Here is a 13913-nt window from a genome sequence, read left to right as displayed (position 1 = left end):
AAAGACAGAGCCTCTTTTTTTTTTTTTTTTTTTTTTTTTGAGAAGGAGTCTCGCTTTGTCACCCAGACTGGAGCGCAATGGCACAGTCTCGGGGCTCACTGCAACCTCTGCCTCCTGGATTCAAGCAGTTGTCTTGCCTCAGCCTCCTGAGTAGCTGGGATTACAGGTGTGCACCTCTACACCTGGCTAATTTTTGTATTTTTAGTAGACACAGGTTTTTACGATATTGGTCAGGCTGGTCTCAAACTCCTATCTCCTGATCCACCTGTCTCGGCCTCCCAGAGTGCTGGGATTACAGGTGTGAGCCACCATGCCTGGCCGCTTCCTTCTTTTTTAGAGTCTAAGCTCAAAAATAAAGTTTTCCAGTTGTTCTTTTATTTATATTTTTAAATATTATTTATTTATACTTTAATTTATATTTTATTTATATTTACTTATTACTGTCAGCCAAAATGATTCCTCCTAATTTGCAATATTGGACAGTAGAGGTTGAGTCCCTGGATCTTTGATTTATAGTTGAGAACAGTGCGAGCGACCTAAACTGAGTAATGGCATGTGCCCTCTAGGAGAATCATGTTGGATGTTGCAGAGATGATCATATGCTCTCCCATAGAGAACAATGTCAGAGGCTTATAAAGCAGGAACTATATAAATGAACCTCCACAATGATCAGCTGCCAAACACTTTATTACAACCAGGGGAATCCCTGTTTACTGGGAGAAACTATGACTTCGGTATTTGCATGGGAACCACTCTTCTTGCTTTGGCTGCAAATTTATTTCAATAGAACTGGAGGGCTTGACTCTCCTGCCATATGCAATCAGTTCTTGCTCCTATCCTCAGGCCCTGCCTGCCATCTGGTTGCACTTTTTGGTTTATTGTTTCTATTGCAGCAGTGATATTAGGAATATATATTTTCTTCCCCAGGTTAGTGGCAAATAATGTTGTTCATAACTTGTATAACTTGAGAAGCTTTTTCTGTTTTCAGAGCCTCAGCTTCCACTCCTAGTCTCTGCCATCTGCCTCACAAAAGGATAATTTAAGGACATTGAGCATGCCTCTGGGATAATTTATTTCTGGATATCTCTGCTTTAGCAATGTTATTTTTGTATTTCCTTTAAAATGTTAGACATACTGAGGGAACAATTGAACAGTTTGTACACTGTACAAAGAAAGGCTCCTGGTTGAGAGGAGAGCAATGCCAAAATCTAGCCTATAGTCCATGGCAAGTTATGTGCCTACTTTCCTTGAAGAAGGGGAGCCTTGTTCTTATAATACTGCCATCTGCTTGGCAAGTACTCTGCCTATGGGACTGTGCCCACCATAGAGGGAGGAGTACCTAGTTGTAATTCATTCAAAGGTACCAACTACAAATATATATATATCTAACATGACCCTGATCATATTAATCTTCTATAAGTTCTCCAATGACTTTCTTACTCAGAAGAAAATCCAGTCCTTACCATCTATGCTTCTCTGTTACATGACCACTGGCCACCTTCCTGTTGCTCATGTGAGTTGTTCCCCTGGCTTACTTGCTATTCCTTGAACACTCCAGAAATGTTTCTTCCTCATCCCAATTGACTTTCCCTCCATTTCCCTGTAGCTCCCTCACCTTTTCAGTGACCCTTGAACTTAAAATACTGTGACCACCTCATTCCCTCCATCATTCTCACCGTTAATTTTGATACATATTGTTTATTCCCTTCTAAAATATCTTATAATTTGTCTCTCTCTCCACTGCTCATTATAATGTGAGTCCCATGAAGCCAGGGACATTTGTCTGTTTCATTCACAGCTGTTTCCCCAGCACCTGGAACGTGGGCACAGTGCCTACTAGTACGTAGTAGGTGATTAAATAGTCATGTTAGTTGTATACATACATGTGTGTGAATAATCCTATATAATCAACTCCATGGAACAGCAATATCCCTTGTTAGTAATGGGCATCTCTATCACATTATCCTATTAATTTCCTTCATAGCACTTACCATAATTTATAATATTTTAATTATATGCTTGTTTATTGTTTCAAATCCCCACTAGAATATAAGCTTCATAATAGAGGGCTTTTATCTTCTTTTTTTATCACCTTATCCCCAGCACCTAGCCTGATTTTTTTCACATAGTGGATTCTCTAAAATACTACTTACTGGGTGAATGTTTTATATAATATCCCCAGTCTGTGAAATAAGACGGTAGACAGAATCGAAGGTGAAAGTGGTAGAAGGGAAAGGATGTGCTATAAACATATCAAGACTGAACTCCAAATCCCTAGTCCTGGACCTTTTTGTGTGTGCCTTTTATTTAATGGGCCATCAGGAAATTTCAGCAGGTTTGGTTTGGTCGATGGCTTCTATTTTGAGGTAGGAGTTGAAGTGTAATTTCTATTGAATGTCAGGTCAGGAGGTGTATGAATTTTCTGCCTATATTACAATTAGCATCTATCAAGTCTTTTGTGTTAGAGAGTGATGATTATATGAAAGATAAAATGTTAGGCCGGGCGTGGTGGCTCATGCCTGTAATCCTAGCACTTTGGGAGGCCGAGGTGGGTGGATCACCTGAGGTCAGGAGTTCAAGACCTGGCCATCATGGAGAAACCCCATCTTTAAAAAATAAAAAAAGAAAGATAAGATGTTAGTCGATTCATTCATTCATTCATGTAGTAGCCTAACACTAAATAAAACCACAAATGCCACAATTTCAGTGGCTTAATATAATAGCAGTTTATTTCTGACCTGTATTAAGTCCTGATTAATGGTATGCCTTTCTCCCTCTTGGCAATCCAGGCGCCTTTCATTTTGTGCCTTGCCAACCCTTAGTACCTCAGAGTCCCTACTGGGTTCTGTACATTGAACCATGAGGTGTGGAAGGGAGAGAGTGCTAAGGAGCACGTGGGAGGTTTGGATGAGTTAGGATGGAAGTGGTGACCCATATTCAGGTGGGCAGAACTCAGTCTCGTGGCCATACATCTCCACCAGGGAGGCTGGGAAATGTAATCTTGCTGTGTATCTGGAGGGAAGACAAACAGATTTTGATGAAAACGTAACAGTCTCTACAACAATTCATTTATTTATTCAACACATTTATTCAGCCCATATGGTGTTACGTGTAAGTACCAGGATGATTTCTGCCCACTTTGGAAGTATTTTATGAGAGGCAGCGTGATGTGATGGAAAGAGCCTGGACTTGGATCAGGTAGATCTGAGTTTAAGTATCAACTGTATATACTAGTTATAGGATCTAGCACAAGTTACTGGTATCTCTGAACTTCAGCTTTTTTTAGCTGAAAATGGGAATAATGCTTATTTGGGAAAAGTAGTATTTTATTTACGTATTTTGAGGGATATTTACATATTAATGTATCTCAAGCACCAAACACAGTATCTCAAGCATTTATCTACCAAGTACTCATCGGTATGAATATATGTTACTTGTTATTATCAATGCCATTCCTTCTGCTATCACTGCTTCTACCACCATGGCTATTACTGCTACTTTGCTGCTCTGTATACAGTACACACTTTGTGGTCTGAGTATAACTCTTTGAATTATTCTATGGGAACAACTTTGTTCAGAGTTTTCCTTGAATGAAGAGAATTGCTCCCTGAATGCAGGTTTGTATATAATAATGCATACTATTTATCTGCAGGTCAGATTATAAGAAACAGCAAATTTTGTTCTACTGTGTATCTTCATATTGCTCAACATGGAGCTTGTGTGTAGAAATTACTTCATAGTTGTTTTTTGCGTTGAATTAACAGCAGACTTACTTACCTTTGGTCTCTAGAGTGATTCTGAGGCCAAGATTTTGAAATTCACACAGGTGTATGTTGTATTTCTTTAGATTATTTCTGCTGCTGAAACATTGACATTGCACCCATCTAGTAAAATTGCTAAAGAAAACCTCGATGTATTTTGTGAAGCTTGGGAATCCCAAATTAGTGACATGTCAACACTGCTAAGAGAAATCAATGATGTGTTTGAAGGAAGAAGAGGTGAGAAACTGTCCACATAATGAAATATGTTATTTTAGTGTAACTCTGTTAGTTTTTTAATGCCAAACCTCAACTGCAAATGAATTATCTTGTTGTAACCCAGTTGGGTTGTTTTCATAGTAAAATATCTTTCACAAAAAAATTACAAAAATATTATTTTATCCTTTATTTTAGTATCTAAGCAGTAAAGTTAGTTGTACAACAGTGTAGTAGGCCGGGCGTGGTGGCTCACACCTGTAATCCCAGCACTTTGGGAGGCCGAGGTGGGTAGATCATTTGAAGTCAGGAGTTCAAGACCAGCCTGGCCAACATGGTGAAACCCCATCTCTACTAAAAATATAAAAATTAGCTGAGTGTAGTGGTACACGGCTGTAATCCCAGCTGCTACGGCTGAGGCACAGAATTGCTTGAACCCGGAAGGCGGAGGTTGCAGTGAGCCAGAATAACGCCACTGCACTCCAGTCTGGGCAACAGAAAAAGACTCTGTCTCCAAAAAACAAAACAAAACAAAACGGTGTCGTAGATCTCTGAATTAATATTAACATTCTAGTTTTCCTATTGAAATTGTTATTTTTTATTTCTTCTAAGTTGTTTTTTTGTTGTAATATAACTTTTCTATGATGCAATAATTCTCTGTTTTTAATTCTACTAACTTCATAATGAAATGAATGTAGTTATTTGATTTTTGAATTGCTTTCCTTCCACTTGGATGGAATCTCTTTCCTTGATGACTACATAATCTTGGAATATTGCCTGTGGTGGGTAAGTTCACTGGTATTTCTACAACATGTAGAATAGCACCATACAGTGTATAGGAAGGCATCATTTTTATTCTTTATTTTAATACCAGCTGGAAGTTTTGTTCATTTCCCATTGTACTGTGTGTCCTGTTACTTATGTTTACATGTTTATATGTTTTCTCTAAATGGCTTCTGTAGTGTCAAAGCTTGCTTATTTTTTTTAAAATAAAATGTCATTTAAAGTTATTACATCAAATTACATATTTATTTTTTATTGATTATGCCCATTTAAACATTTCATATTTTAAAAATACCCATTTAGGGTAAATGTTGATTTGCTTAAAAATCAGGACATAATAGAATTATAGCTATAACATCATTTTTAAAGTATAATAAATGTTTACAAGTTTTCTCATTTACAGATTTCTGTGATAGTCTGAATGGCATATCATTTTGATGCCTTGATAATGTATTTATAGTTACATGATTTCTATATGAGCCAAGTTTTGGATATTAAAAGGTAAATGATATAATTGATCCACCTTTAAAAGGAAGAATGGTCACTTAGCTTTAGGGACTGTTGGGAAATGAAGAGAAGTGGCTTCCTGTGGTGATAGGATATGTGGTGTGGGTTATCCTGGAGTATCTATAAGGCCCAGCTCTTTATCACATTGGCATTAGGCAAACTGTTTCCTGGTCTGGGCCCAAGTGTCCTTGGTTCAATAATGAGAGTCTTAGGCTGAGTGATCTCAGTGACCTGCCAGCTCTAAAAGTCTTTTGTGAGCACTGCCTGAAGTTAATGTACTTTTGACTTCTGGGCATAGAATATACCCCACACTGTGTCTTTATCCTGCCTGCCTCTCTTTAAAGGCCAGAGGAATATTATCTTCTGGCTTTTTTTTTTTTTTTTTTTTTATCAGTTGTCATCAGCCCTTGAAAGTAGGGAGGCTGGAGGAGTGTCACAGAATGGCTATTTTTCTGGCATGTGACTGACTCCATGTACTTGCAAATGTTTTCCACGTGCACTGTGAGAAGCTTTACTAATAGCTACAGCCATTCTGAAAAGAATGTGGTGTCAAGCCTGACCAGCTGATTCTCTTTACCAGAACACCATTGAGCTTAGTATTGGTTTCTCTCATACTGTTTTCAGTGCTGGATAGGTTTTTGTTTTCATTCATGTAAACGTGGGCTATAGCTGAGTTTTTGTTACTTGTACTTCTTCTGTGTCCCTGGGCTAGTTAGTTGATCCTCATCTGAAATGGATATGGTTCTAGTCTTCTTCCTCTTTGTTTCTGAGATCCTCGCAGTTTCTAAACCAGGCTGTTCTACCAGCATTTTGGTCTATCTTTTCTCTTTTATTTCCATAAGAAGAGGAGTTATAACAGGTTTTTCCCCCTCCAAGAAAGATAGCAGTCATTTAACAGTTATTCTCTGCCTTCATCCTGGGTGATGTTCTGAATAGCAATTACAGTAGCAATTGGAAGTTGATAACCTTGGCAAGGGGGTTTTCTTTCTATAAATGTAAGTAATTTTTTCCCCCTTGAAACAGAAAACAAACCCAATATGCATTTTCCATCAGGAGGTCTCTTCCTTCCTCAGAGATCTGAGTGCTAATATCATGTTAGGGATAGAATTGGGTAGAAGTTGAAATTCAGGTTCTGAAGTGGACTGCCTAGGTTCCAATCCTGCCTCTGCTATTTTCTAACTTAATCTCTCTGTGCTTCAAGTTTTACATCTGCAGAATGGGGATAATGATGACAAAACTACCTAATATGGTGAGTGTGAAGATTAAATAAGTTAATTCACAGTAAATTCTCAACAAATGTTACCTCTATCAGCATCAGCATCATGACCACTGTTACCTTAGAGTAAAACTAAATAGTTTATGAGAAAACATTAGATCTGATTTCTCTCCCTTCATCTCAATCTCTGCTCCTTTCTGGAATCCCTCTCTCCGTATGTCCTTTCTCCTACTGAGGACTAGCCTGTGTGGCCCCACCACAGAAAATCTCTAGATCTGCAGAAGCAAAGGTAAACTCCTTGCTTCTTTGTACAGATGAAGCTCATCCCTTCTCCAATGGTGAACTGACACCCTCTGAAAGATTCCTCTCACCGGACATCTAATGCAACATTAATTTAGTGCTCTCTTTTTCTGTCTCTGAGATTCGCCTTTCTTCTACCAAAGTTAGGCTCTTTAAAAAAAACAGCTAGGGGAGCTTAAGGAAAAGTAAAAGCCACAGGCTACTAGGGTCTGTGTGGGTAAAATTGTCAACATGATCCTTCAGAGACATATGACTATTATAACCATAAAAGTAACAGTAGCTGCCATCTTTTGAGAATTTACTGGGTGCCAGGTACTTTCATAAGTGCTGGGTGTGCATTTTATCATTTAATCCTCTCAGTAACCCTGAAGACAGGTATTATTTCCACATTTTACATATGATGAAACTGAGGCTCGAAGCATCCCAAGTGAGTAAACCACAGGAGCTGGGACCCTTACTGAGGTTTGAGTGATGCCAAAGATGAAATTTTATTAACTACCCACACTCTATTACTCAAGCAGTTAAACCCCACTCCAGCTCTAAAGTTTTCTAATGAGAATGAACCAGTTCTGTGAAAAATACTCCCTACTGCAGCTCTGAGGTCTGCTTTTTTTTCCCCTCCCAACGCCATTCCAGAAATGACTGAGAGATCCCAGGAAGTACAGAGCAAGGAACAAGCATGACTGGATTCTTGTTTTGGTTGGTCAACTTATTGGCTGAGGATGGGGCTGGCAAAATTACAGAAGGGCTAAAACAATCTGTTAGTAATGGAATCCTGGGCACATTACCTTCCCTTTTGAGTTTGTTTCTTTATTTCAAAAGACGTAAATGAAGTAGTTTGTCATAGTGCTTGCACATCCTATACCTGTTTTCAGACTACATGAGCACTGTGGTTTCTTTTACTTTCAAGCTGGATATTATGTAAATGATCTCTTCCATAGGTTCAGTTAACTTATGTTCAAAAACTCAGTATTACCCAAACTTCCTAAGGACTGACCAGAAGTTCCTTCTTATGTGGGAAGCTCCTCAGCCTTCAGTCAATGGAACACCTATTGTTTCACTGGGAAAGTGCCTCCCTGTTCAGTAAGGGTTTATGCAGGGTTCATTGAGATGGAGTTGGTGGATTGTGTGTGCTGCCTTTATTTGTCCTGATTTTTATCATGAACCTGATGAGCACAGCTTTTTCCTCAAAGAAGTCTAACTCTGGGTTAACCATTACTGAATGAATGGAATCCAGTGTCAGTGTTGTTCTTCCTGTTGTGGAAGGTTGGTGTGACAAAGCTGCCCATTACCTTGCACCTGCCTACTACTTTCTGTACAAAGGTGTATTCTTCAGGTCCTGATTCTCTTTGCTGCTGCTATAACTCATGTTATGACTACTATTGAAAAGCCTTTGCCGTATTCTAGCCACCTTAGTTCTGCTTTGCATAACTTGCCTCCTGTGATTGGCAAACTACCAGGCATATTTGTAAGTATCATTTAACCAGCCAACTAAGTGGTAAACATCATGCTAAGCAATAAGAAGGAGGCGTTAGTGTTCACATGCTAGTTAGTGAAAGCTAGGTTAGTCTGAGAGCTAGGTCATTGTCCACCTTAACCCCAGACACTTAAATTTCACATTAGGACCTCCTGGGATTGTTTTCAAGAAGGTAAAAATCAATACTTGTCTTCCTGTCTTCTGTTTTCATGCCATTCTGCTTTCTCACCCAACTGGCTCAGCCAGGCACAGTGGCTCATGTTATAATCCCAGCACTTTGGGAGGCCAGTGCGGGAGGCAACGGTCCTTATTTTAGAAGGGACCAGATCTAAAGTGTCAGAAAAAAACCTTATCTCATAGCTTGTAGTCCCTATCTCTCCTTTAAGGAAGCTGAATTCCCTTTGTTCTATTTAAATCATTTTAGAGCAACTATGACTGTGCTTCAGTTAATAGAGATGCAGCTCTAACCAAACTATATGGGGCAGTTGTGATCATGCATGGCATACCTTCATAAACCATTTTCTTTCTTTCTTTTTTTTTTTTTAATTAAGGATCTTGCCAAGAATCTTAGTTTGATTTTCAGTTCTGTAACTACTTTTCTCATTTTCCCAGGACTCCTATTTCATAGCCCTGCATTTACATTATCATTTGGTAGATTGGATGCCACATAAAAGGGGGGTACAGGAAGAGAAACATGTTCATGGATAAAGATGAGTTTATTTGGGGAAGGTAAGAGCCTGCACCAAGGGAATGAACTGTCCAGAGAGGAGATGATGGCCTACACTAGGGTGATGATAGTCAAGATAAAGATAAGGGGACTAATTTAAGAAGAATTTAAAAACTAATGGTAGGGTTGGTCAATAGAATATGGAGATAAGGGAGAGAGAGGAGTTGGAAGATGATAGCTGGGTTTAGATTAGACTACCTCAGTCCTCCTAAGTTTAGCTGATAACCTGCCTGTCCTTTACACATCAGGGATTTATTTTCAGTGGGTCTGGGGACATGAATTTTTTTGATCGATCATACCATATAAAGCACCTCCAGAACCAAAGATAGCTAATTATAAGACCTGTGAATCAGGAATAATTTAGCACATTTTCAGTAAAATAATAAGGCTTTTCCATTCTTGGGGAATTAGCTTTATTTTGTAGATGTACAGAAAAGCTTTATATATTGTAACTAAGAACATTCCTCAATTAGCTTTTCATAAGAAATAATTTTAGTACTCCCTTAAGATGAGAGACCCTGTGAACTTAATTTATCTGAAGGTATAAACTCAGAAGATGGCACAATTGTGGTGTTGATTAAACAGGATTTAGGATACCTCATTGAGGACAGTGCTTTGAAGACAGTTCTACATATCAAATCTGTATTAAGTATATTTTCTCCAAATAGGCCTGTTTTTCCAACTATTTTTAATGTTTATAATGTAAGAGTTTATGTTACTTCCTTGATATAACAGCTCAACATAATTTAGACAGTATTTTATCATATTTTAGAGACAGGGTCTCACTTTGTCACCTAGGCTTGTGTGCGGTGGTGTGATCATAGCTCACTGCAGCCTCAGACTCCTGGGTTCAAGGGATCCTCCCCCACAGCTAGAACTACAAGTGCTGTCCACCATGCCCAGATGCTTTTTTTTTTTTTCCCCCCCAGAGATGGGAGTCTCACTGTGTTACCCAGGCTGGTCTTGAACTCCTGGCCTCACATAATCCTCCAGTATTGACCTCCCAAAGTGCTGGGATTATGAACATGAGCCACTGTACCTGGCTGAGCCAGTTTCTTCTTTTTTTTTTCTGCTTAGAATCAATGGCAGTAATTAGACTCACATGGAAATAACGTCTATAATTAGCTGAGCGTGGTGGTGTGCACCTGTAGTCCCAGCTACTCAGCTACTTGGGAAGCTGAGTCACGAGAATCACCTGAACCAGGAGGCAGAAGTTGCAGTGAGCCACGATTGCACCACTGCACTACAGCCTGGGCAACAAAGTGAGACTCTGTCTCAAGAAAAAACAAAACAAAAAAAAAACTAGGAAGTAACATCTATAAAATTAACTATAGCTTAGATCTCATGTTAGTATTACATTGCTTTTTCTTGTGCTTGTCAACTTCTTTGGTTTCTGTTGGAACTGGGGAAAAGAAGAATCTTACCTGCATAGTATTTGGAGGAGTCCTATCTGAAAAAATGATCAATTTTTCATTTATTCTCAAATTAGTATAAATCATCCTGAGTCTAACTGAAGGATGAGAATAGGAAGCAAAACAAAGTATCTGTAAGAGGACCAGTGGGATTAGAAGTATCAAGTGATAAATACTACTAGGTGGATGAAAATGGTAGCAAACCAGATTATGTAGAAACTTTCTTTTCATTGCATTTATTTCTCAATGCATTTATTTATACATTCTGCTTTCTTTAACTCTGTGGTGTCTTAGAGATATACGAGATATTGAAACAGTTGGTTTTCCCCCAACCTGTGAAGAGTAAATGTGAACATTTTAGGCCCATAACCACTATAGAAGATTACTAGGTTAGATAATACAAGACTACTCCTGTAGCTGATTACATTTAAGTAATGATAGTGCCCTTTAAAAATTCTTTATTCTTTGTTTATTTTTAGTACTTTCCCACTTCGGTTTTTTTGTTTTGTTTTGTTTGAGACAGAGTCTTTCTCTGTCACACAGGCTGAAACAAAACAAAGAAAAAAGAACAGACTACAGGCATGTGCCACCGTGCCTGGCTAATTTTTGTATTTTTAGTAGAGACGGGGTTTCACCATTTTGGCCAGGCTGGTCTTGAACTCCTGACCTTAGGTGATCCACCTGCCTCAGCCTCCCAAAGCGCTAAGATTACAGGCATGAGCCACCACACTACACCCAGCCTCCCACTTCTGCTTAATGTTCCTTTTATAATATGCTAAGACCACTTTTAAAGCATATTATGGACAGGATTCAGACTTTGAATTAAGATAGATGAAGTTTGAAAATCTGAGTGACCTGAAGACCATCTTCTGTTAATCTTGGAACTAAATCAGGCACTTTTTACATCAGAGCTTGGAGACAAGGCATGAAAATAGCCTCTTCTTTTTTAAGTTTTTCTTCCTCACCATTCTGAGATCAGAGAGCCATTAATTAATAAAATTCCCTTACAAGGAAATGATTTGAATCATAAAGCTATTCCCAAGTACCCATTAACTCACTCTTAGCAACAGTTCTTCTTGTAGATCAGCACTGTCCAAGAGAAACAGAATGTGAGACACATATGTAATTTAAAATTTTCTAGGCTAGGCACAGTGGCTTATGCCTGTAATCTCAGCAGACCAACACAGGAAGGTCACTTCAGCCCAAACAGTTTGAGACCAGCCTGGGCAACATAGTGAGACCCCATCTCTAAAAAAATACAAATAAATTACCTGGTGGCACATGCCTGTGGTCCCCACTACTCAGGAGGCAGAGGTGGGAGGATCATCTGAGCCCAGGAAGTTGAGGCTGCAGTAAGCCTGAGATCTCCACCAATACACTCCAGCCTGGGTGACAGAGCAAGACCCTGTCTCAAAAAATAAAATATAAAATTCTAGTAGGCACAGGAAAAATTAAAAACATGTGAAATTTGTTTTAATAATAGTTTTCATTTAATCTAAATATCCAAAATACCATTTAAATATATAATGAATATTTTAGTATATAATTATTAATATATTTTAAATTTTTTTTTTCCTCCCTTTGTACTACATCTTCAAAATTTGTTATGTAATTTTTTTTATTTTTTTTTTTTTTTTTTTTGAGTCAGAGTTTCGCTCTTGTTCCCCAGGCTGGAGTGCAATGGCACGATGTCGGCTCACCACAACCTCCGCCTCCTGGGTTCAGGCAATTCTCCTGCCTCAGCCTCCTGAGTAGCTGGGATTACAGGCACGCGCCACCATGCCCAGCTGATTTTTTGTATTTTTAGTAGAGACGGGGTTTCACCATGTTGACCAGGATGGTCTCGATCTCTTGACCTCGTGATCCACCCGCCTCGGCCTCCCAAAGTGATGGGATTACAGGCGTGAGCCACCGCGCCCGGCCTAATTTGTTATGTATTATACACTTATAGCACACCTCAGTACAGACTGGCCACATTGCAAGTGCTCAGTAGTCACATGTGGCTAGTATTTAATAGCACAGTTATAGGTGAAATTTTAAATATTTGTATAAACTATTGTGAGACTAACAGGTTTGCCCATTTCATGTAATAGTCATTCTATAAGAAAAGGTGTGATTTAGTGCTCTTATGTTTACTTTTATTGGTTTGGACCATATGAAATTTCAAAATGGTTGAAAACCAGCAATTTCATATGGTTTAAACTAATCTATTATAGCTGAATATACTTGTTTTCCTTGAAGAAGCAATTTTTCTTCAAGACACAATTACTGTTTAGTTCTTGAATTTTTACCCCAGATATCACAAACTAGCTTTTATAAAAAGGCTATTATTCATTGTAACCTGACTGTATACATGATCTGGAAGTTGCAAAATGATAGATGGGGCAGGGATGATGTGGGCATTGCCCATCTTCTTCCTTCTCATTATCGTGTTTCATGCCATGTGTCAGTTCACAGCCAAAGAAACCTGTTATTTGCTTTATTTCATCTTCCTATCTTGTAGAGAGGGGTTTCTTCTTCCCTGACTGAAAGAATACATTATGAGGTTAGTTATGAATTATTTGGTCTGGTACTTTTCAGAAATGGAAGCAGTGCTGATACTGGTACTGATAAAAGAGGAATCAGGTTTCATTAGAGGCCAGCTGCTGTAAAAGGAGCACTCTGTGAATGAAGCTGATTGTGAGTGACAGTAAATGTCAGTGGGACATTTGATTTCTCCCTTTATGTTGGGAGAGGTGGAGATTGGCCAGCATAGTACCTTAGACATGCAGCTGTTGAGAGTCTTCATGTTCATCAGCCAAATTACAATTTTATTTCTGAATTTTATGTAATTAATAGACTAAGTTAACAAAACTAATGTACTAACATTCCTGTTTGTTTAATTAATACTTTAAAATGTGAATAATAGAAAAAAATTTTAAGTAATATATGTTATTTGTAGGAGAGAAGTATGGCTACCTTTCACTTCCAAAGCCAATGGTAAGTAAGAATTATGTTCATTTCGGAATGTTATAATTCAGAATTCAAATTATGCTCCTGTTGCCTCTTGCTACTTCCCTATACCACAAATAACTGACATAATAGAAAAAAGATAGGATATTAATGTTGACTTCAGAATTGTTATTATGGGTAGCAATCCAAGTGTAGCTCATACTCTGAATATTTGTGTTAGGTTTGGGGGTTTGAGAAAATAGGTAACATAATTTGTGACTAATAAAAAGCCATATCCTAGTAATAGCATCATAAAAATAAATAAATAAGATTTTTTTTTTTTTTTTTTTTTTTTGAGACGGAGTTTCACTCTTGTTACCCAGGCTGGAGTGCAATGGCGCGATCTCGGCTCACCGCAACCTCCGCCTCCTGGGTTCAGGCAATTCTCCTGCCTCAGCCTCCTGAGTAGCTGGGATTACAGGCACGAGCCACCATGCCCAGCTAATTTTTTGTATTTTTAGTAGAGACGGGGTTTCACTATGTTGACCAGGATGGTCTCGATCTCTTGACCTCGTGATCCACCCGC

General features: G+C 38.5%; 1 protein-coding gene across 3 annotated transcripts in view; it reads left to right on the top strand.

Annotated features, from left to right (window-relative positions):
- Positions 1 to 13662, top strand: part of CTNNAL1 (catenin alpha like 1) — a 56583-nt gene extending 42921 nt beyond the window's left edge. The window contains exons 11-13 of one of the 3 annotated variants that reach the window (XR_004257499.1): positions 3848 to 3998; positions 4673 to 4760; positions 13338 to 13375. Coding sequence is in view for 2 of the 3 variants with exons in the window: in XM_032240299.1 (XP_032096190.1) it covers positions 3848 to 3998; positions 13338 to 13411 (225 nt within the window). In the remaining variant the exon portion in view is untranslated. The other 2 variants (XM_032240299.1, XM_032240300.1) reach the window with 2 other exon arrangements.
- The last annotated feature ends 251 nt before the right edge of the window (positions 13663 to 13913 follow it).

Source organism: Sapajus apella, unplaced genomic scaffold, assembly GCF_009761245.1.
Source record: "Sapajus apella isolate SASKATOON/1434 unplaced genomic scaffold, GSC_monkey_1.0 scaffold46, whole genome shotgun sequence".
Lineage (NCBI taxonomy): Eukaryota > Metazoa > Chordata > Mammalia > Primates > Cebidae > Sapajus > Sapajus apella.
Note: the sequence above shows the minus strand (reverse complement) of the source record. Positions and strands in the feature narration are given on the sequence as shown.